Source organism: Hydractinia symbiolongicarpus, chromosome 9 (assembly GCF_029227915.1).
Source record: "Hydractinia symbiolongicarpus strain clone_291-10 chromosome 9, HSymV2.1, whole genome shotgun sequence".
Lineage (NCBI taxonomy): Eukaryota > Metazoa > Cnidaria > Hydrozoa > Anthoathecata > Hydractiniidae > Hydractinia > Hydractinia symbiolongicarpus.
In genome coordinates, this window is record NC_079883.1 from 21,234,442 (window position 1) to 21,258,773 (window position 24,332).

Consider the following 24,332-nt stretch of genomic DNA (forward strand, 5'->3'; position numbering starts at 1 on the left):
CTCAAAATATAAGACATTATTAAACCAAGCTCAAGGGACTTAGCAATTTGTTCGAAATAACGGAAAGTTCGAATTAAGCGGCATTCGAATTAACGGACGTCTACTGTAGTAGTTCGTAAAAGAAATGATTAGATTTGTTCGAAATAACGGAAAGTTCGAATTAAGCGGCATTCGAATTAACGGACGTCTACTGTAGTAGGTCGTAAAAGAAATGATTAGGAGAGTCAGATAAGCGGTTTCATACATCCAAGCAGGGCACTTAACCCTTTTACATGGCGTGTTATTAGCCCAGTAGAGTGCTCACACCCATACTACACTTCAGGTCTCATATCTTCTTCAAAAAGACATTAGAGACAAGTGATAAAACCTATTTTTACCTCAAAGCAAAAACTGTCGACCAGCTATGTCTATTTTATGTAATAAGTTCCTGTGAATGCCAAAAAATTATTAAAAACCGTACTAGGTTGAGCCCTTAGTAGAGGTAAAAGAGAGTAATAAAATGTAGTATTGAATGTTTGTACATAACGTTACGACCATAAACAATTTGACCTTAATAGACTCCCAACATTCTTGACTTTCGAACTGTTGATAGCTGTTTGAGGCGAAGATATGGTCAAGGAACAAAATATTTCAATTCAATTATGTGTAATGAGTGCGTAGAATGTGTTTACATAGGAAATTAGATCCCGACAATAGAATCTTAGCAAATATATTCTAGATCTAGGCTTAGCTTTATATTTTAAAAATGTTCTCTAATATACTTAGAACTCCACTTTCCCTGTTCGGATATATTTTTAGACTTATATCTTATCTCAGCAGATACCTAAGAAATTACGTTTAAATTTTAATGAAGGCTGAATGGAGCTAGACAGGTACACCAGTCTAGCTCAGGTCATTCAAAAACCTTTAGACTTTCTTGTTAAAATATACAACATATTTTTCAAACTCTCTAAAAAATACACAAATTAAAAATAATACCATTCTTCTTTAATGCGTTTTTTCTTTTGATGTTGTGGATCAAAGCACATGCGACTTACTAGCCAACTAATTAGGGAATTGTTTATATACTGCCAGACTGATTCCAGAAACAGACTTGTCGATTGGTTGGCTGATTATCTAATGAAATCAGTAAACTATGGAGAACAAGTAAACCCAATTTTAAAAGTGGCTACGAAGTCTGAGTGATAACTTGAGACCTTGTTGAAAATGAGAAAGATTGGGTTTGTGTTTTGTGATAACTTGAGAGCTTGTTGAAAATGAGAAAGATCGGGTTTGTGTTGCGAATTTGTCGTTCTGTGTTTAGTATTTCTTATGACAGTGGATATCTCACCTTTTTAATAGACCATGTATGTAGTTAACTATCCTTTCAAATAAACTTCTAGATATATTAATACTTTCAAAGGTTATATTTAACACTGTAGTTGTTGTTTTTCTGTATACAGATTTAAATTACCGTTAATCTCCCTTAGCTAGTATTCATCTTAAGACTTTTTGTGAATAAAAAAAACATGCGCGTTTTATTAGTAAGATTGAAAGTGTTTTGAAGTAAAGACAAAATAAAGGCGCTAAATTTCTCAAAAAATGCTACATTCGTAAGCATCAGAAATTATGCCATTGGAATGATGGTTCCGAGTTAAAAAAAGGTAAGTGTCAATATCCACCATATTGTGGATGGCAAGTTGCGATATAAAATGATTATTGTTTTTGTCTTCAATGCTTGTAAATTTCCTCACAGGCATTTGGAAAGAAATTAACCATTAAATAAAACACAACAGAATGAAATAAATGAGTTTTATTTTTTTCCACACATTTAGTGAATTAATTACATTACGTCATCAATTTTTATGATATAGTGTTAATAAAAAATTAAATACAGAATTATAAAACTTCGTCAGTGTTTCAAAATACACTTTGCTAAACACTAACAAACATGTGTGTTTTCTCTGCAAGTTCTTTATCTATCAACGCTAATTCTTGATAAATGTTTCTCCAAGTTTCGCATTTGGAATATTTCATTGCCTGCCATTTTCCAATGTCGTAATTCAAATCTCCAAGTAGCGATGTGATCATTCTAGAGTCAATGCCATGAAATGATTTGTTTTCACTGTCGTGAAGGAAGTATTTGCCCATGTTGTAGTGGTCAATGGAATGGAATATCGTATTTGCAGATAAGGTGGTTATTGACAAGCCAGTATCACCAAGATATTTAGTGAATACTTTCTTTGCTTTTATCGTAAAGTCAACAAACTTGCTGATGGAACAACATCGAATGATGCTTTGATGATGTTCGATTTGTTGAACACTGTTATAACCTAAAATGAGCTGCAAATTTTGTCTTGAGATACCCCATATGTCAGCTGGATAGTGATTGGCAGATTCGTTCATGCCGGATACAACAGAATGCATATCATCAATGCTTCTTTTAAATTCTTCAGGCAAGCTTTTATTAGACTGAACTTGATCGATATTCATCTCTGCGACGTTACCAGCTGTAACGTGAGTCAAAGTATGTGTATATACGCACCACAGTGTGTTCAGAAACGAAAATATTTCGTTCATCTCTTTCAAGTCTTTGTTATTAACCTTGACTTTTTCTAGTACGAGATTTTTTAATTCGTCGCACCTGATGAGAACTTCGCATAGATTTACATAGTAATATTCCGTCTTATTCCTTTTAGTCGAAGGCATCTTAAAGTTTTTGTATTGAAAGAAATACTGTTCACTATTGTCTTTAGAATGAAAGCCCAGTACAAGAGAGGTCTCTAAAACCATTTTTGCTAACCGCTGACGTTTCTCATATTCAGACAACTTGCTTTTAAACTGTCGCAAACATATTTGCTTTAAGTATTTGATAGGAACACTCCAGGCATAAGGAACACATGCCAAATACAGGTACCTGATGTATTGTCGTAACGAACATCTTGGTGCTAGAACCTTCGTATTCGAAATTTTCTTTTCCTTTGGTTCGCTGGAACTGTTTTTGATTTTGACTGTGATCAGTGAAGCAGTTCTGGGATTGTTTTTTATCACTCGATTATACCAACGATATCGATCTAGAAGATACCAGCTTAACCAGCTTGCGAAGGCAATTCCAAACACTCTTGTGAGTTCTTCCATCATGCTTTGTGTTAACGTCGATTTTGCGGTTTAATAGACTCATGTGAATGTTTTTCTTTCTGCTGCCTCTTATATACATTCTCCCAAAAGTGGAAAAGTTCGCAAAGAGAGAAAAAATGACGTAAATGGTTCATCATCTTGGCTCCTGTTTGGTGTTATTGCGTGACACAGCAAGGTACTAATTAAGTAATTAATTATTTTTTCGTGGAGCCGCAAGGTCAGCTGTTAAATCACATTTTTTCATGGTATAAAGGTTGTATTAAAGAACAATGGCTGAAACTTTCTGACCTTTGACAAGAATCTACATTATTTTTTCCTACGCCTTTGCGTAACCTTGATACATATAATTTAACAAAGCAAAGTTTTGTCAAGTTTATTTTTAGCAGCTTATTTTTCTTATCATATTTTGTGCCGTTTCATACCTTTATGACAGTGCCTCTATTATAGCTAAGAATGACAAATTATACAAGAAGAACCGTATTCAGTGCGGAAAACGTCTACAAATCTTCTACAATATTTTTTTACTATATGTTTTGTCACAACTAAATTATTTTAGGAATGTTTGTTTTTAATAGTAAGTGGCCCAGGGTTTCCTTTCTTCTTTGAACATTGTGTGTTTTTACTCTCTAGTGAATTAAAAGGCTTTCGTGTTGTGCAATCGTTTTCTTAACCCATAAAGGAAGACCAGCTTTTTAGAAAATATCCTATTTCATTCAACAAAAAATCAAGCATCAAAATTTTGTCCTCAGCCAAGTTTTTAACACTTCAGCCATCGTGGCTTAAGTGTCAAAAACATGGCTGAGGACAAAATCTAGACGGTTCATGTTGGATACCGTTAGGTAACTCAGTTCATCTCCTTTCTAACCTACCCCTCAGGGAGCATAGTGGCTCAACTGTAGGGATGTTTTTCCTGGTTTTTCCCGGATATTAGCGGAGCTCGTTTTTCAAGGATATGTAACTTTTATTTTATTCTTTGCGCAGTCTTATTCCAAATAAGAAAATGTAGCAGTAGCTACTTACAAAGGAAAACAGCATGTCGAGTAAAGCCAGATGTTTAATGTTCTAATAAACATCCGTCTGCAATAAACGCCCCTGTGGTATATTAACAATATAGGGGTGTGTATTTCTCATTTAACCAATTTACACGATTTTTTCTTAAGGCTTTCTATATAACTATATATAGTATAGTTATAATATGAGGACAGCTAATGTGTTGGTCGCAGCAGGGAATGACGAAGATTAATTTGTTCATGTAATGTAGACAATCGAAAATTTATTTGTGATAAATTTTTCATAAAAATATATGTAGGCCAAAGATTGCATAATCGAATTTCTTAGTTTTTAATAGAACATTTATTTAGAGTTATTTGCTACGATAAGATAATTTATTTCTTTTTCACAGTATTGTAGTTGATCTTGTTAAAATGATCATTACAGACGAGAAAAAATGATTTCATACACAACTTGGGACAATTGATGTAAATTAGAATAAATATTTAAGATAAAACGTTTTCATCGTCAAATTGCTTTATCTCTCGTATTTTGTCTGTTGGCCAAAACCGGGTCATGATAAAACACTGACAAAATTTTCAAACTTTAAATGAAAAATTGTGATGTATTCCACGGGCTATCGTTGTAACACATAAAGAGAGATAAACGTAAAAACGTCTAATAGGATCTACACTATTAAACTTTTTTTACAAATATACAATTTGCTTAAACCTGTTGAGTAAACAACCCCTTATAACTTGAAATTAACAGGCGAGCAAGATTCACAAAAATCGATGCCCAGAATATGGGCGAAAATGCAATACGAAAAAAACTGGTATTTTCCAAAGCTTAACGACTAGGTTCGTCTATACTAAGAAAACCCATATTCTGTGTTGTTTTCAGCCAATAAGTCGTACACGAAGCTACGCATCTTCTCTATAATAATAGCCGTCGTCTGTCTGTCTCTGCGCGGACCCCCAACTGAGTTAGAAAATCATGTTACGGAAACACGAATATCAAATGCTATATATTTTTATCCACTTTGCTGCGACGGGTAAATATAAAGGACGGGGGAACCCGTGGATTTTTCCACGGGCAACGACTAGTATATAATAATACGCCAGTTCCGTGTGTCTGTAACAGGCAAAGTGGATATGTTCATTTTCCTTTTATCTTACCGAAATTTTCTTTGAAGTAACCGAAAAATGCATGTCTAATATGTTTAATTTTCTGACGTTACGGCGTGACGTCAATAACACTACTTTAACGTCAATATCCTATATTAAATTAATGAAGCCGTTACAGTGCACTTAAAACTTTGAGGCCCAATAACTTGGAAACGAGGTAGTGATGTCAATGTTTTTTCACCGTGTGGGTAACTAGGGAGCACCTGGGACCAATTTGGGTAAGTTTTCCAAACCTGAGTCCCCAAATCCGTTTCGGAATGCACGGGCTTATGACGTCATCAAAAAACCTTCAAACTCTAATATCTCTGCAACCGTTTGTCAAAAGTACATGATCCTATACATTTCCTTGATCAACGTTTAAAGATCTATACGATAAAGCCAACGGGTATATAAATTTCTTGAAAAAAAATTTGGTGTTTTGGCGGGTCTTTGCTGACGTCACCAAAAATTTTAAACCCTTATATCTCGTTAGGTGTTCGTCGAAATCATATGATCCTATAGATTATTTTGGGCAGTGTTTCAACCTCTACACATAAAGGAAGAAAGAATAAACTAAATTTCGCCAATTTTTTTGTATCTGCACTGCTAATGTCAGCAAAAAACCTAAAAAACATAGCCGCATTTTGTCTCTGCGCGGACCTCCCGCTGAGATAGGAAGACATGCTACGGAAACACGAATATCAAATGCGATATATTTTCACCCACTTCGTTGCGACGGGTAAATTTAAAGAACAGGTGAACCCGTGCATTTTTTTATGGGCTACCGAATAGTCTATAACATATTACCTGCTTTCTGTTTTTGAGTTTAAGACGGTTTCTGAGACATGGGACGAGCGATTCTCCGTAAATTTTCAAAGGGAAAAATTCCAGTGTATTTTGTCATTGGCTAACAACTACGTCTTAAAAAAAATATTGTTAACTTTTGGTATGCGTATTACAACAAGTATTACAATTTTTGATTACGTAACACATTTGTTACAAGTCATTCTTTTAAAGGATTTCCTTCACCACTTTTCACCGCGTTTACACCAAGGATTTTAGCTTTTATAACTTTAATGATGGTGTTAGCGTTATTTCTCCGAAAGGTTTGTGTAAAAAAGAAGAATGGTGACGTCAAAGCAAAATATTAACTCGTCAATCTTTCTTTTATAAGGACTTACTTCAACCACTACAAACAAATTCACCCCTTTTCAAATACCAAGGTTTTAGCTTTTATATCTTTAATGAATGACATAGTGTAAGGCACTAAAAAGTTTTTTAAACTGGTTAAATGAACCAAAATATATTTAATACGCGAAAAGAGCAGCTCAAATCAGTGCAAAACCAAATGTTGCTCCTAACGTTGTCCAGATTTTGCCCATAGATGGAATTTGTAATGGCGTCATAAGTCACATGATGACATTGTGACCTGTGTCATGGTTTTTTTGACACATTTTAAGGTTTACTACTTATCTGCCAAGTTTCCACGTTCTGACATGCGTAATTCCAAAATATTGAAAGGGGGTGGTGCGGAATTCGCTTCATCCGTTCCCTATCCATCAAAGAGAATATACATTTTTAAACTTTAGCTAATAGAATAATTGTTTTAAAATGTTCTGAATGTGAAAAGCTTTTAGGGGAAAACTAACGGATATATCATATGACATCCTTTTGTGAATTGTGAAAGCCTCGTACAATTAATATTTAAAGAAAATGAGATATAAAGATAGTAGAAATGAATGTTGTACTGAATCTTAGAAATGCATATACTAGTAGGTAATCTAGAAAATATTTTTTTTGTAACAAAGCTTAATTGGACATTGTCAACATGTATTTAATGAATATATTTATTAAGTGACTGTTATTATTGTTAAAGAATGAAGATTAAACGTCTTTTTTCACCTTTCATTCCATTCTTGACCTTTCCTCCTTAATACCACAGTAGCTTACCGTGAGATGTGTCAGTTGGATACTCGCTGTCATTTTATTTCCAGAATAATAATTTGATAACAATTTGGAAAACCTTTATAACATCAAACTTTTGCATAATTTAAATGAGAACTAACGATAACAAGTTGTACTTAAAATGTTTGACTACAAAATGTGTGAATATGAACTATGTTATTTTTTTTTATATATATATATATTGTGCTTTGGTTCTTGAGATATGTTAGGTCAAAGTAGTCCTACGGTCGCCGCCATGATAGTGTTGTTGAGATGAATTCTGTTCGGTAAATATTTCTTTATCCTTGTGGAAACTTCCACTGGAGAGTAAATTTCTTTCTCTGCTAGAAGATATATTTTGTAGCTAATCAAAACTCAGCTTTGTGACATAATAAAATGTAGACTTGATGATATAACAAAATAAAATAGTAAGTTTTGTATTGTTATCTCCGACGCTTTTTGTCGGCACTGAAAATGCCAAGTGGTAGTGTAGCAGGGAGCACTTGACTAGAGACAGGTCAAATTCCACATTGTATAATAATTTACTACAATACTTTTGTCTGTTATTTTATATTTTTATTGCCCTTTTAAAAATGTGATATGAATATAAAAATATTTACATTATGTATAGATCAAAGAATTGTTTTTTAAAGAAAAGTTATGTCTCCGTTTTGTAATAGAATCTATGTAAGCGTTGATCTTAATGGAGTATAAGATCATATTTGTGTAAAAAAAGTTCTGCAAGTTATGTTCGCGGATTATATGAATATAGACAGTCATTTTGGCTCATATTTTAGCAGAGATGGGGACGTTATGAGAAAATTAACTTGGCGTTAGACATCGGGTTGGTTAAGTGCTGGATTATCGTATCGCACATTCATGTAGTGTGCTTGGTATAGGTATACTTTACGCCACAAATCTATTCAATTTTTATTCAAATTATTCGGTAGCCTGTGAAAAAACCCACGTGTTCGCCTGAGGCATAAGTTGTGAAAGTTTTAAAACTGATAATAAGCGGAATTTAATCTGTAAAGTATCACAGTTTATCGGGACAACTGTAGTGTCGTGTACAGAATATCTGACATCGTATAAAGATACTTACACCTTCATTCAAGTTTACAATACAGTATCTGAGATAATAGATTATTTTTATCTACCAATTAAAAAATGGTGTCGCAGCAACTATATGTTACTACTTTTAGCTTAGCATAGACACCAAGCTGCATCTTAGTAATTGGTGAATATACACACAAAAAGAAACAATGTAAGCTAGGATAAAAAAAACCTGCTGAATAAAACCTCACCATGTACGTTTGTAGCGAAAATATAAAAATTACATTGTTTACGATTTATACATGACTAATTTCACTAAAATAATGGAGATTATTTATATAGATAAATAGACGAAGCCTTTCAATATGGTCACTTATGTATTGCATCGTCCATTACATATGCTGCCATCCACAGCAGTTTATGTTTTATTCGTCTAAGGAACAGAACACAAAGCTTTCTGTGGTTTATTTTACAAACTTGTGTATTAAAATATTCCTATCGCTACTCTGGTACCATCTCCCGCGAAAACAGAGGGCCAACGGTTATTTGTGTAAAGATTTTATGTTTTAAAGACGCCATTTTGATTTCTTCTACAACTAACAGAAGTTAACCTGATTGATCTTGTTAAATTGGACACAATCTTTTCATAAATAAATACTGGCTAATACCAAATGGTGACTAGAAGAACAATTAGCCAAAATTAAAAGTTTTAAAGTGGCAAAACGACATTCACGCATTCGGAATGTGATTATCTTTTTATAAAAAAAATGGGAAGTTTAATTTTAACAATTGTTTTTTCCTATTACAAAAATGCATCAAGAGTAAAAAATTAAGAGAAAACTTAATGTGGGCGGATGATTAAGCTCTGTTTCATTTCTCCTTTGACATTAGTACAAACCGCTTTTAAATGGCAATTTTGTGGGCGGAACTTGCTGGGGAGCAGGTCATTTTCCACATGGGATAAAAATATAATACCAAACATTTTGGCGTAATAGATTGTGATTGCGCCAGAAGCTTCGTTTTTGTAAAAAACAAATTAAAGGTGACGTCAATTTTGCTCTAGAAAATAAAAAGTGTTTTTTAACAAGCTGATTGATTTTCAAAGAAGGAGTCATGCTATTTCTTTTGTACAAACATCTTTTTGTACTCATCCCAAAGACTTCAGACAGCGTTTGGAATTATAAACATTGTATGCACTCGTGTTGATGTTCAAATTGTGTCAAATTACTCCTACAGACAACGAATAATTTGATGTTGCGACTTTTTAAGTTGTTTTCACCCAACATGATAGCGGCAAAAACTCCGTAAAAACGGCTCAAGGGCCACAAGACCCTGGGGACGAGTTTGCTTTTCACCTCTTTCAAAGTATGAATGTCTAGACACCTTAAATATTAATCTATGCATCTCGAAACTGTCTTAATATCAGAAAAAACGCAAAGATACTGCAGAAATGAAAAGAGATTGTAGGGGTGTATTTTGCGCCTTGTTGGCGTAATATGATGTGGTTGGGCGTAAACAGGATGAGGGAACAAATTAAAAGAAATAATATATCAAGATCATTTAGTGGTATAATAAGTAAAATTGCATCTTCTGTAATCAAGAGAATGGAAACTATAGGTTTTTCATTTTTGCCGCCCTATGATTCAGGGCGTATAGTCAGGGAGTCAACCAAGCATATCACGGATGCAGATTTAAACCTATTTAGATTTAAATCTTGTGGATGTTAGGGGGTGTACGAGGTTTCAAAACAATAGTGTTTGCCATTTTTAACTATTCGTGTATTGTGAACACTCCATATTATACGGACCGGAAATTTAAACTTAATACCAGCTGATATGAACTAAACTAAACTTAAACTCGGTGCTGCTCCAAAATAATTTCTCTTTCAGCCTGTTAAAATTTTTTTTAGATGGGCATGTAAAGTTTGTTTGCGTCAGCAATTTCTTGTATAAAAGATGTTAAACTTAAGATAGCCAGTGGTATGACATTTCCAGAGAACCATTACCCACGCATTATCAAATTACAAGAAACAATATATTTTGTTTGCTTATAATAATTAAAAACTGGATTAACCATTGCTTAAAACACACATTTTGTGATGTCTCTGCGCTATTTCTGCTCCAAGCAAGACAAAGTTTTATAAATAAAATCTCACTATAAAGAAATATAAGTATAAGCCTTGATATTGTATTTAAACGTATCTATATCATATTAAAACAAAGAGATCAATTTTTGTAATCACTGTTAACACTATTAATAAGTTCCTTTCATCAAAAACTCGTCTTATATGCACGATTCAAACAATCCCATAAGTCACTGCAACATGGTTGTACTTTTTGACACCTACACACCCTAATTCCACGTTTGCTCTTCTTATATCTAGCTACAAGAAGGAACTGACCACCTAAAATGATTTCTAATCTTTTGTTGCTAACACCATGTATACGAAAACTCATCTACTGTAAGTTTCATGATACTCAAATATTAAGAAGAGCAATGTAGTCCACACAACTCCTAATTTTTATTTTATTTTACAGAATTTCACCAATACCTTTTTAATGCATTAACTACTTCGTCAATCAAACTGACAGAAGCCATGCTAATCAAGAAAGGGCTCACGTACAAAAATACCTTTTTGGAATCTAATCACCTCTCACTGTCCTACTGGGTTTTAACTGTAAACAAACAAATCGTAGAAAAGACCTGTATAAACCCAGTGATATATAATATTCCGGGAAGAAAATTCGCTTAGTATAAACTAGCCACTCTTGCCATGGTTATGTAATCGATTTCTGTTGTTAAAAAGAAATGAGAATTTCATCAAGTAGTTAGAGCAATGGACGGGTACTGCAATCAGTGTCATTTAGTCGCAAATAAAAAAATTCTTTTTCGCGGTTGAATATTTATTGCGCCAATTAGAAGCGCGCACAAATTTTTTATAGGCGACAACCTAAGTCCTAGACCACGGTGGTTTAAAAAATGGTTTTTGTTGGCACCTTCCCTCAAAAAAACATCCCATTTAGTTGAACGTGAACTTTTTAAGTTTGTTGACAATGGAAAACCTCGCAAAAAGTTGGAAACAACGCTCGCAAAAAACTTTGACCGAAAAACTTTGACTGAAGAACTTCCAGAGAATACCGGGTTTTGCATATAATCATGCTCATTTTAAATACAGGCTACATGGACACCAGTAATTCGGCCTGTTGAGGATTTATTGCAACAACTAGGAAACGTAACATGTTACGTTTCCTAGTTGTTGCAGAGGGATTTTTATTCCACTAAAATTATCAGTATTTTGGTAGTGAAATATTTTTCACAAGAATTTGATTTTGTTCTGAGCGGTGAATTAGGGGTAATTAGTTAACGGCAACATGGTTAGAATAATTAAAGTTGGTAGCAGAAAATCACACTTAGATGAAATTACTTAAAAAACTTTAATCAAAATGTAACTGACAATGTCGAGCTTCGTTCGTTCCGCGAGAAGTAAAAATTCCTTTTAGTTCTGGACGAAAATTCTCGGTTAAATAACCTCCTTGGTTAAATGAAGAATAGAGGTATTAAAACGGTGTACACGTGTTTCTTATCCCTGGTTTGATCAGTTACGGTAGCGAATAAAGCCTACGTCAACTATCGTTTTCTTATTTTTACATTATCTTTGATAAAGCATTACAACCTATACAATAATGATCGTTCTGAGATGATTAAGCAAGCAGTTGAATAAAAGCCTTATTGTTTTTGTCTTAATATTTTTTTTCTTTTCTATTTTGCTGCAATTGTCAATGGGCAAGACACATCCGACGATATCATCACCAAAAGAATGGAGCCATTCATTGAAACAAAAATTTTTGTAACATCTTCTCCTTCACGGTTTTCTCTTCTCCAGTTTGGCTATGGAGACCGACATTTTTTGGCCCAACGTGAGATGATCATGCAAAAATAATTCCAATCGAAAACCATCATAGCCATGCGACATCTGCTTTGTTTATGTGGAATCTGCATCTGCACTGAACACATTGCATATTCTCCGTTATTACGTGTTTTTATTGTGTATTCCCAATTGCACGGAAGAAGTTAAAGGATCTGTCTGAAATTATAGGCGAACTAAATATTCTCGGCGGTAGAGATCACCTGGCTCCCTCATGACAATTTGATGTTTATGGCGAACAAAATAATAATTAACCAGCGTAAATGTTTATATTTGTATCAGAAAAGTTGTTTTATTTGGGAATGAATATCCCGAAAAGTTGTCGTTTATTAGGAAAACAATAACTTTGCTCAACCAATCAGGAAAATATATAAGCTTTTTGCACGCTCTTTCAGCCAATCAGAGGAGTGATAAAAGCTTTTTGCACGCTATTTCAGCCAATCAGAGAAATGATATAAGCTTTTTGCGCTCTAGAGTTGAAAAATAATTAAAGATTGCATTCGTGTCTTGGTAAAAAAAATATAGCATATATTTTGTGTTGTAATAGCCAATCAAAATGCTAGAAAAATATAACCATAATAACTTCACTTCGAGTAAGCTTTACAATATTCAGGTTTAACATTGGACGAGTATTAATCATTCCATCAGTTCCGGATTGCTCAAATCATTATTTTTACAGCAAAAATGGTAGCATTTTTTCACCCGTAATTATTGAGAGACTCTAAAAGTCTGCTATATCACAATACGAGAAATACCAAACCTACTACTGGTTATAACAGCTTCGCTATCGCCAGCAGAATAGAGTAGTATCACCAATTAGAACTTTTTTTCTTTCAAGAATGTTAAACATCCCCCTATTACGTTGTTAAATCCATCTGTTAGAGTTGTTAAAAAAGTTTGCATCTCGAATCATGTGTGATGCCTCAATTTAATGCATTTGTACCGTTTGCTAGAACATTATTCGGATATCGTATTACGAAGATAATGTAGATAATTCGTGGCAAACTGTTAATCACATAGGTCCAGCTGTTACACAATGTCCTATCGGCTAATTTCCGAATAATTTTTATCACAAGACTTTGTGTCGTAAGTTGCGTTGGTATTTGATTGAAAACACAGAGCAGATTTGAAGAAAATATTGTTCTTAAAAAAATGTTGCCATTATATTGTTTTCGTTACCTCAAACATCTTTAAATGCAATGTTATACATAAGTATCAAGTTAAATGATATAAGCTCGTTAAAAGAGCAAAAAAATATTACTTATATAACGTCATTTTTAATCTCAATGACGTCATTAAAATTTTTTTTTTTTATCACATCAATTCTCAATACACTGTCCACCAAGAATCAAGGTTGTAGCATCAGTAACACTTGAGAAATTGAAATATGTTGCAGAATGGGGAAAATGACTTATTTTAGGTATGTGTGTAAGTCATTTCTTATAATTGTGACGTCATTAAATAATTTTTACCCAGCGGGATGAATTTGTTTTAAGACATTCTACAGCTGTGAGAAGTTTTCTCACTTAAGCGAAAGTAGTTTGACATTTATGGCCCGTACTTTACCCCCTCCCTCCCTCAGGCTTACAAGGACCAAGAAGGCCAAGGTACAAAGTCATGTGTTTTATACTATAATATTCAGCTTTCCGTCTGTGAGTCAAAAATCATACCGTCGAGTAGCCCTGGGCGAATCTCATGGATTTTCCCGCGTGATAATAACAATTTTGGTCTAATCGGCCTATACATTCACGAAAGTAACAGCAAAGTAAAAAAAAATTGTATAACCCAACTTAAAGTAGGGAGCGTACGTCAGTTATATTTAGTCGGGTGTAGGCACAAAAAATTTTACTTAGTTCGCGATTATAGGTTTATTTCATGGATGTTTACATCTGCTTATTCAGTTACTTTGTTAAGAAATCTTGGATGTAGGTCCATGCAACTTTTGTGATTATCACACGAGCGATAGAAGAAACTCTTTTTAGACTTGTGGTATTTGATTATCAGAGTGTGTGAATGGTTCTCCCGTACATCCGTGTCAACCGTGATAGATTTATTGTTGTTCATCATTTCGCGTACTTCTGATGTGAGAACAGTAAAATAGTGAGTATGAGGTGTAAGCCCATCCTTCTGCGAGGTTGCAAGCTCAAATGTGATGGATTCGTCCGCACCTTCCTTTTGACTGGATTTCATGAAACTGTATGTGTCATTCCACATCACTATATCCGTAAGAGCATTTAAATTCTTCCATACTGGACTTCCTTCTCCATGGATCGGCGCGATTGGAAATCTTTGTCGTAACTTTCCAACACCTGGAATGTCGGGCAACATTATTCTTGTACCAGAAGCACGAGTTACTACGCCTTCTTTGTTTTTGTTTAGCATGCACCAGCCGCCACTCTTTGCGGTATCAGCAGGATCCCGATCAACTTCTTTGCCAGAATAGAAGGAATCCGGAGTTATGTAGTAAAACTTAGAGCAAGCAAATCTTTTGGCTTTTGCCATATCTTTACATACACCCTTACCAACACGAGAATCACCAGTGTTTGTAGCATTGAAGCAACTCTCCTTAGTTTCAATTCCATATGGATTCCATTTGCTCAATGGTGTGAGATATATGATTTCCAAAGGAATAGCATATGACCATTTTTCATTACGAACGGTACATTTCTTCTTTCTTGATACTTTGTCCCTAACACACATTTTTAAACGTAATCCTGAAACTCGATTCTGTGTTGTCTTAGCTGCGAAAAGGAATTGATCAGAATATCCACGATGAGAAGTTTGCCTTCCCATCGCATCTTTTGTTTTCAATTTAAACCATCGATGATACCTGGATACATCTTTTTTTGTTTTACCATCCATGTTCATCACTTCAGCATCAAAACCACCATCAAATAACTCCCCTACGTAATTATTTTTGCCAGGGATTTCTTCCATCAAAACATCAAGAAAGTTGTGTCCCATTGACTTTTCAGCAAAATCAGCTCGCGCTGGATTCTTATTTAAATCAATTTGAAAACGAGCAGCACGCGACATCTCGTACTTTGTCATGTTAACTTTTTTTGTCATTCTTGATGCAAGATCTTCAGCTGGTCGAAACTTGGTCAGCGGTACATGCGTTTTTAATTTGTGGCAAAGAATCCGGTAGTTCCATTGAGCGAACACCGGTATTGAACCGTTCTCGAATCTCATGATCGTGGTTGGAAGAAAGGCGAGATTTTCAGCTAAACTTTTTGATCCGGTGTAGGACGTAAACTTGACCTGCGTGTGACAGAAAAGTTTTAAACATCGTAGACTTCGTGAAACGTTGAGAAGAGAAAAACATTTTTGTTATAATTCATAGCAAATGTAAACCTCTGATAATTTTAAACTCCGTTTTTATGTTTTTTAACTAAAAAGTCCTCTTTGTTGATCTATTTAGCCATATTTCCTGCATGAATTAAAAATTGTTGACAAATTATCTTTTATTATTTATTATTTATTATTATTAATATTCATTATTAATTATTATTTATAAAGTCAGCAATCAATAAAAAGTATAATAGATCCTTTCTTATTTCTGGTAAAAAGTCCAACAAATTGTTGTAAAGAAAGACGTTTCAAGAGAACGCTTACAAAATGTAAAGGACTGATTATTCTTACCCGTTCTTGCAGGTCGAACCAAGAAGAAGCATCTATGGAATGTCTATCACTTTCAAATGGTTCCTCGATATTATCGCCCTGTTTTGTAGTCCAGGCTCCTTCCAAGTAACACAAAACAGGTTGAAAATACTGACGATAATCACGGACAGAATGGTCGCTATTTTTCCAAGCCTTAAACCATTCTCTCATTTCCTTAACTTGGGCGGACACGTTTGGTTGCTTTAGCACTTCTGTAGGTACATCAGGAAAGGGAATTGGTTCGATGGCATGGTAATTCGAACTTGTGGAGTGCGGCTTATTCAAACGATAGTCGTTATGGCGTGTGCGGAATTCAACACCATTTAGCACACCGATAAATTCTCCCATTCCAACCGTGCGAATGTTGTTGGCGTGATCGTGAATTGCACTGAATGAATTTCCACTCTGTGTGTTCGAAAAGTAATTCTTCAAACCACCTATGATGAAATATATTAAGGCTGTCACTTGTTTAACAGTTACATGTTTTGTGCTATCGCCACATGACGTCACAAGTAACTCAAAGCAAAAATAAAAAATCAAGTGAATTTGTTTGCATGAATTGTATTTTGTAAGAAAAAAATTTAAAACTATCAGCTTAGCGATCAGCTATTACTAGTGCAATGTAAAACACGTGGGTAGGCGACCGCCAGCTGGCTGTACACGAAATTCTGAATGTATGCATTTATCGTATGCGAGATTTTTTGAGTGCAAAATGTACAAACCCCGAAATTCGTGAAGGTTTTTCCCGCGAAACTGCGTAATAATTGTCTACCTGACAAGCTTCAACTTTCGCGGTTACAAATTTTCGCTAATAAAGCTTCATTTTACATTTCGCGGGTTCGGCAAATATGTTTTTTTCGTTACTAGCATTCCATCGGACCTAGCGTATGCGTGAGTTGATGGAAATAATGCTTTTTTTGGAGTTAATTAACTCTGTCATTCTTCGCCACTCGTTTCAAAAATGGTAGATGTTTGCAGCGAGTCGAGATCTTAGTCCCTTCACCGTTGGTATGACTGCCTTCATTATTCACTTTACCCGCGTCGATATTTCGTACATTTTTGTTGGCCTGTTATCACGAAGTAACTAAATTACACTAAATTACACGTCGATATCTCCTGAATTTTTGTTGGTAACAAAATAAGTAATAATATTACTCTACAAAGTATGCAGCTACTGTTGAAGGGAAGAGACGTTAGTTTAGTTTCTAGCATGGTTTCTCTTACCTGAGCGTGTTCTGATCTGTTTGATTCCTGAAAAACCATCATTCCTGATCTTCTCTTCAGTAAAAAACTGCTGCAACATTAACTGTCTCGAGATCGACTGCAAATTGCTTTTGACATTCTCCAATTCCTTCTTTAAATCATCTACGTTATCACCAAATGAAAACTGAAGCAGCACAAACAACACACAAACATGTACTGTTCCCATCTTTACCCTAAAAAAAAGAAATACTATGATCCTCATTATTATCATTAGTTTTTAGTTAAAGCTAACACACTTTCCTGTTTTAAAAAAACCGCCAATAATCTCTAACTTATTACCTGATTTTATGACCAATAGGAGTAATGTAGTAGTTTTAAAAATAAAAACATGTATCAACACATTTTCATAGATTAGAAACAGGCAACACGTTTATTTAGCTGTGCCACGTGTTTTAAAGCTGGCTTGCAACTGTGCAAATATAAAAAAAGTAGTACTTCAGGTAGACCGCACTTTTTAGTGTACACCATTTGTTTGCAATATTTTAAGCTGTTGCCAAAAGCAATGACACAACTTTTATCTGCAGCCTGAAGAATTTCTAATGATTTTGGAGTTCCATTGGACTATTCAAAAAGATGATTTGTTGTTTCAGCTTTTGCTCCTTTGTTTTGACATGAAATCTTTCACGTGAACTGTATAAGAAGTGCAGTGAATTCATTACTAAAAGGTTTTAAACAACTCGCTTCAGAATCAGATACAAATATTTTGATATGCACCACAACAACAGGCATTGCATGAAGCTTAAACGATTTAGAAAATAATTGTAACTCAAATTATCATACCGTTAACCAGAATGAAACTAAGATTATAAATCTAACCACTCTTGTCTCTTCTTGTTTATGATAATATTTTCCATCTGTTTGTGAAGAGATATATAACAGCCTTATGAACCAGCTTTACGTAGGAGTAAGTTTTGACCTTCCCCATGTTGTCACTATTTCATCCTTCCTAATATGTAATATTACCATCCGATTTTGTGGCTCTTTAAATTATAAGTGCAGTTAATGCTACCGTGTTGCTAATAAGCGAGACAATAAAAATCAGATATGTCGAAAGATGTGGAGATTATAAATCATTTCACATTTGAACTTGTTAAAAATTGCAAAATTTCGTTTCAATTTTGATCCTCTGAACTTCTATTACTAAGCGTAAGTATAGTGGCAGCTCTTTAAGGGAACATCATCGGTGCAAAAAAATTTGTCTGCTTTACAGAGATTTTTGTCAAACACATAGTTTTGAATTTTAAGCAATAAATGTTTTATAAGTTTTTCTTTAGGAACATTGCAAATTAGAAGACTTTTTTTTAAGTATCCCTTAATTGCTGCTGTTTCCACTTCTTCAAAGACTTTTAAAATCTTTTCTGTAATTGTTAACAACGAACGAAAAAAAAAAAAAAAAAATAATTGTTTGATAATGTAAATGAAAAAGTTGTAAAATGGCTGAAATAGATTTCCTGGTCTCAATGCTATCGTGTATTAATAAACGAGACAAAAAAAATTACATGTGTTAGAGAATGTGACCGCAGTGTTTTTCTCTAATAAGCAGCCATTCTAATAAGCAGCCATTATGGCTGCTTATTAGAGAAACCCTATTGGTATTTCTGTGATTTGCACATTACCAACCTCGTTCCCAGGGCTTAGGTGCCACAAAACCTTGGGGATGATGTTGGCACGTTCTCTCTCTAACAACAAACAAAACCAAAAGAAAAAAGCCGTGAATATGTTTTTCTCTAATTATGTAATATTCCCATTGCTCACATGTTCATGAAAAGTGTGAGATATTGCAACATTTAAGAAAGTTCTTCTGATATTGTAGAGAAATGTGCTCAGAGAAGATTGTGAAGCACACTACGCTTTATATGAATTGAAGAACGTTTGAAAAGCGTGTTAGCTTTGAGCCCATCTGTTTCTCAAGAAGAAGAAGAAGAAGAAGAAGAAGAAGAAATCCAGCAAACAACTTGTCAACTTTGCCACTATCTTTTTCATTATTTTTTGTGTCAAAAAGTTTTCTACAAAAGGATTTTAAATAGGTTTATTCATTGTTTAAACTTATTCACAGTTCGCGTGTGAAATGTTTAATGCTGTGTTTTGATGGGTTCCAGTAAAATTAAGAAATTGGAGCAACTGAAGCTGGATTTGTTATACGAGAAGAAAACAAGAATTTGATTATGTTATTTCTAAAGACAACAAGCTTTGTTTGTTTTTGTTTCTTCTACTTAATAATTAGTTTTGTACGACTTCTTTTATTCATATTATACTTGTCTCCTCGTTTGTTTTAATTATTATTATTTTCTTTGCATTTGTTTATTCTTAGCTATCTATTTGTTTGTTATATTTTAGCCCAATTATGGATAGGGTTCTTTGGTCCTTGTCTAAGTACGCTACTTAAGTACGCTAGTGTGCGTAAAGTGGCAATATAAAACATGTCACAAATATATTAAAATTATTTTTTGTTGACTTTAACATTCTTTTTGTATCAGCATTTTTAAAATCGAGAAAAAAAGTCAAGGATGTTCTTAGTGTGGTCCAGTTTAATGTGCTTTTAGGAAAACCACATTAAACTGGACCACACTAAGGGCAAATTAAATGTGAAATACTGTTAAAAAGGGTATTTTAACAACCTCGATCCCAGGGCTTTTGTCTCTTTTTTATAACGGGATGGCGAGACGTTTTTATTCTGTATTTTCTCTCCAGTATTTATCAACGATTTTATTCAAACGTTTTTGCACGCCTTAAAACAAGAAAGCGTTAATATTAGATACTTGAAAGTGTCAAATGATCAATTAACATTACGAAATTGTTCAACCTTGTCCCCAGGGTCTTGTGGCCCCTGAGCCGTTATTACGGAGTGTCAACTTACCAACAAGGCAAAATGGCCTAAGAACGAGGTTGGTGATTGTTTTAAGAATGCTACCAATTTACACCTTATTAATTAAGACCTTTTCAGAGGGTGAATTATTCGATAAATGCATGAAGTTTTACTAAAAATAGAATACTTAACAAAATAATTAATAGTGTATTGTTCCAAAAATTATTGAACAATTATTACCAGAAGCCAAAACATAGTTTAGTTTAGCTACGAATAAAATCAAAATGTTTTGAATTATCATGCAATAAAGTTTCACTTTTGAAAAGAATAAGGTGGCCGAGAAGTCGAAAAAATGATGTATTAATACGTAAAAATAATATTTAAATGTGTAAAAAAAAATGTTTAAAGATCTTGGTCTTCAGCGTAAGGAAGCTGTTCTGCTGAACGTACCAATAAGGTAGTAAATGCCATGGTAACAACACTGTGTGGTACATCGTCCACTATCGGATACAGATCAAAGTGGCAGCATTTAGAAAGGTTTCGAGAAGTAGTAACAACACGAGATTCTGTTATAACTACCTTCAGAGTTCTTAGATCCTAATGGCGTATCACTTAAGGCAGCAAAAACACTGTAACGGAAGAAGTATACCAACGGTGGACCAAGTGGATGCTGGCATGTTGGTGGGTACGATAAACTCAAGCCGTTTAGGTTTTCCATACATGGTTGTATTAACGGCTACAGCAAGAAGATAATATGGTTTCAGTTGGTCAAGTTGAATAATAGATGCCATTAAAACCTTTTCCGTAATTCCAAGAGTTGTGCGAACTGATTGTGGTACTGACAATGGCGTTGTTGCCACTGCGCAATTTTTTTCGAAGATGAAGGATTATATAATCCAGGTGACCTTATTGAAAAAGAGTTTGCATGGTTCTGGTCCTCGGATATTATCAGGAAAGAGCTTCTTAAATTTCAAAACCAATTGAACTGCCACAATTTACAGAAGTCAAAGAGCAGCGATGCCTATTTAAGGCCCGAGACTTTTTTCTACTTTCCGACAATCGGATTTTCTGATCAATCCTTCCCAATAGACCTTGCTGATCTAAATACCTACATCAATGCAAGCCCGCGAGAAAAAGTTGATAACGAATACACCAACTATTTTGAATACGTTTGTCACCAGTTATCATTAATTCGTAAACGTGATAACTTTGAGTCTGCAAAAAACTTATTTCAATTTTGCTTCGTTATGCAAACCAATAAGAGAGAATGTAACATTTATGAATTACTAACAGTAAACAGATGCGCTTTGTTATAATTGCTTCTTCTGTTTCCCATTTAAAACTAGGAAAACATAAGTTTCTTTGATAGACCTATGTGAGCTTAGCTATTTTTAGTCAAAAAGAGTTTATTTTTAGTGAAACAGAGTTTATTTTTAGTGAAAAGAGTTTATTTTTAGTGAAAAAGAGTTTATTTTTAGTGAAACAGAGTTCATTTTTAGTCAAAAGAGTTTATTTTTAGTGTAAAGGAGTTTATTATTAGTGAAATAGAGTTTATTTTTAGTCAAAAAGAGTTTATTTTTAGTGTAAAAGAGTTTATTTTTAGTGAAACAGAGTTTATTTTTAGTGTAGAGGAGTTTATTTTTAGTCAAAAAGAGTTTATTTTTAGTGTAAAGGAGTTTATTTTTAGTGAAACAGAGTTTATTTCTATGCGCTTCTCGGCCACTGTAATAGAATGTGTGAGAATGAATGAAGGTTCGACGTCACAAACTCAACAGACGAGGAATAATTTATTGAATAACTCATAATAGTGTATTTGAACGTAAATTAAATGATTACAATATTTTTCTGTTTTATCATACTTAGTAACTTTACGCAAATAATTTACCGTCTAAAAGGTTTTTCAAAAAAGTAATAACGCGGGCAAAAAAAAATTTGGAGAAAAAAAATTGCGAAATTTAACCACGATAAACCGTTAACTAAGGGCAATTAAACATATGAAGAAATTAAGGAACCCTTTTTTACCGACTCGTTAAAAACTGATTATTAAATTTAATTTTCTTTCTGTTGTTAAGAAATTAAACGTTACCAAAAAAATAGTTATTAGATTATATTACCTATGTGTGGGTATTCAGGCGTCATCATTGCCACGTAGTGACTTACGTTCTGTATCTTGTTTTTAAAGGATTGGACAAAAGAAAGAATGACAAACTTAACAGCAGAGGCTTCGAACCCATCTATTGGATCAAAGATTGTACATCTTTTAGAACTATCCATACTAATTTTAACAGTTTTCGGCAATACAACATTAATCTTAGTTCTTAGGAAAATAGAAAATTTGAAACACTGTGTGAACAAATTGATATTAAATTTAGCTCTTTGCAACCTTCTTTTGGTGCTGGTATCAATACCTTCAAGTCTTGCAATAAGTTACTCAGCACCAAACTACCCGTTTGGTAATACATTTTGCAAATCAATTGGACCTCTAGCTACCTATGCAACGAATGCCGAAATATTTACCTTAATGGCTATTGCCATAGACAGGTGGCACGTTGTATCAAACTCCATCTTGAGAGGAGCTAAGCAAATGGTTATGGTGTGCAGTATTCACTGTGCAGCAATACTACTGGTGGTGCCATTTATATACACCTTGGAAACGAACATGAAAGAGGATGGATTAAAACAATGCGTTGAAACTTGGTCGTTGTCTTCTAGCCGTGTTTATACGTTAGTCTTGTTCGTTTTCCAGTATGCAGCGCCTGTTTCAGTTATTTTTGTTTTGTATACTAAGTCATGGATAACTATTCAACGTGTTACAAGGTCGGCACTTGCGTCTACTCAAGATGAAGTTATATCAGCAAATTATGAAGAATGTAACGAATGCTTGCTACAACAGAGCAGAACTCCATCAACGTCTTCAACTCGGACATTCACAGTATGCTCGTTGCCCAACCCTGATGACAGTGACGATGATGACTGTTTTTCAAGTGACAATACCAGTAAATCTGAATGGTGGTTGTTTGATTGTGTGCGCAAACCATTGCGCAGTTCATTGAGGAGACGAAGCTCGGTATTTTTGTCCATGAGAAAGTTTTCTGCAGCTATTTCTTTGGGCGGAGGAATAAAATTTGAGGAGAATTCTATACAGTCTCGTGCAATTAGAAAAAGAATATTGCAAAGCCGAGCGGTACTAAGATTGTTTACATTTGCCGTAACTGTGTTTATTTTGTTTATGCTGCCAAATGAGATCCTATGGTTGTATAAAGATTTCAGCATGGATCCAAATGCATCAGTAAATCCAATTATTGCTGGTGCTTCTTACCTACTGACCTACGCCAACTGTGTTTTGCATCCACTGGTATATTGCGGATTTAATAAAAGGTTTAGAAAGGAATATGTTAACCTATGTACCAGTTGTTTTCGCTAGCGCAGAGGTCTCTGAATGAAGTAGCTAGGATGGTACAAGAAACAGCGATCCTTAGTTTTTTTGACTAATATTTTATTAGGTTTGTTGACATTATTAGAAGTTATGGTCGCTGTTGAATTTATTGTAATGAAAGAATAAGGTGCCTCCTTGTTTATTTACTTATGTTACTTATTTTTTAAGTTTTGTGTGTTAAGTTTAGCAGTAAGTTCAATGAACTATTTAAGTTTAAAAATGATTACAATGCCAGTAGGTATATGATTAACAAAACCTGTGAAATATTGTGAATTATCTTTATTAGGTTGGAAGAAAGAACAACACTATTATTTGTTAAACAATATATTTTGCAAAACCAACTTAATGTGTAGCTACTTTTATAAGCTTGTAATAATTATTTGAAACTTCTCCACCACAAGCAATAATATTCATTAAATTGAAATGTCTTAAAGCAAGTTCCGCTTGTGTCCCAAAGTTGCTTTTTAACCAATCTGCCACAGATCATTGTGTCTGCTTTCTGCACCACAGAATTTTCCCTCCTTGATTATTTTGCACACAAAAAATTCTAAATATTTTTTATGACTGTTACAGTTTTACTGCATTTTAAAAATGATGACCTAGCTTTAAATACCTTTTGGTGTCTATTTTACTTGATAAATCATCCCTCTTGCATTTTTTATGTTTATTTATGCTGCAAAGATCGAAATAGTTTTTTTTGAATAAATGCAATATACATGAGGCGTCATAAAAACGAAATGTTTTGTATTGATTGACACACAGCCAAAAAGAGCAGAGATTTAAATTTTGCCTTTAACAAATTTTTTATTGTTTATTAAATATTCACTCATCAGTTTTATCGCAGATCCATGAAAAATTAGTAAGCATATTTTTATGACTACAATAGTCGTCGTTTTGTCTTTGTTTTTGTGTTGTTTTTTAATAGCGCTGCATTTTGAGGATTAGGACGGTGATGATAAAATAAGAAACACA

General features: G+C 34.0%; 1 protein-coding gene across 1 annotated transcript; it reads right to left on the bottom strand.

Moving 5' to 3' along the window:
* Positions 1–14,048: 14,048 nt before the first annotated feature.
* On the bottom strand, positions 14,049–17,511 carry LOC130657410 (uncharacterized). Its single transcript, XM_057460392.1, has 4 exons — positions 17,398–17,511; positions 17,080–17,291; positions 15,838–16,292; positions 14,049–15,456 (listed from the first exon to the last, which is right to left on the bottom strand). Exons 2-4 carry the CDS (start codon positions 17,282–17,284, stop codon positions 14,089–14,091), a joined length of 2,028 nt encoding a protein of 675 aa, XP_057316375.1. The 5' UTR covers positions 17,285–17,291; positions 17,398–17,511; the 3' UTR covers positions 14,049–14,088.
* Between the last annotated feature and the right edge of the window lie 6,821 nt (positions 17,512–24,332).

Coding starts and splice junctions, on each gene's coding strand:
- LOC130657410 (XM_057460392.1), bottom strand. CDS start 17,284: ATGGGAACAGTACATGTTTGTGTGTTGTTTGTGCTGCTTCAGTTTTCA. Junction 16,293..17,079: donor ACAGATCAGAACACGCTCAG/GTAAGAGAAACC, acceptor ATTTCATCATAG/GTGGTTTGAAGAATTACTTT. Junction 15,457..15,837: donor GGTTCGACCTGCAAGAACGG/GTAAGAATAATC, acceptor TGTCACACGCAG/GTCAAGTTTACGTCCTACAC.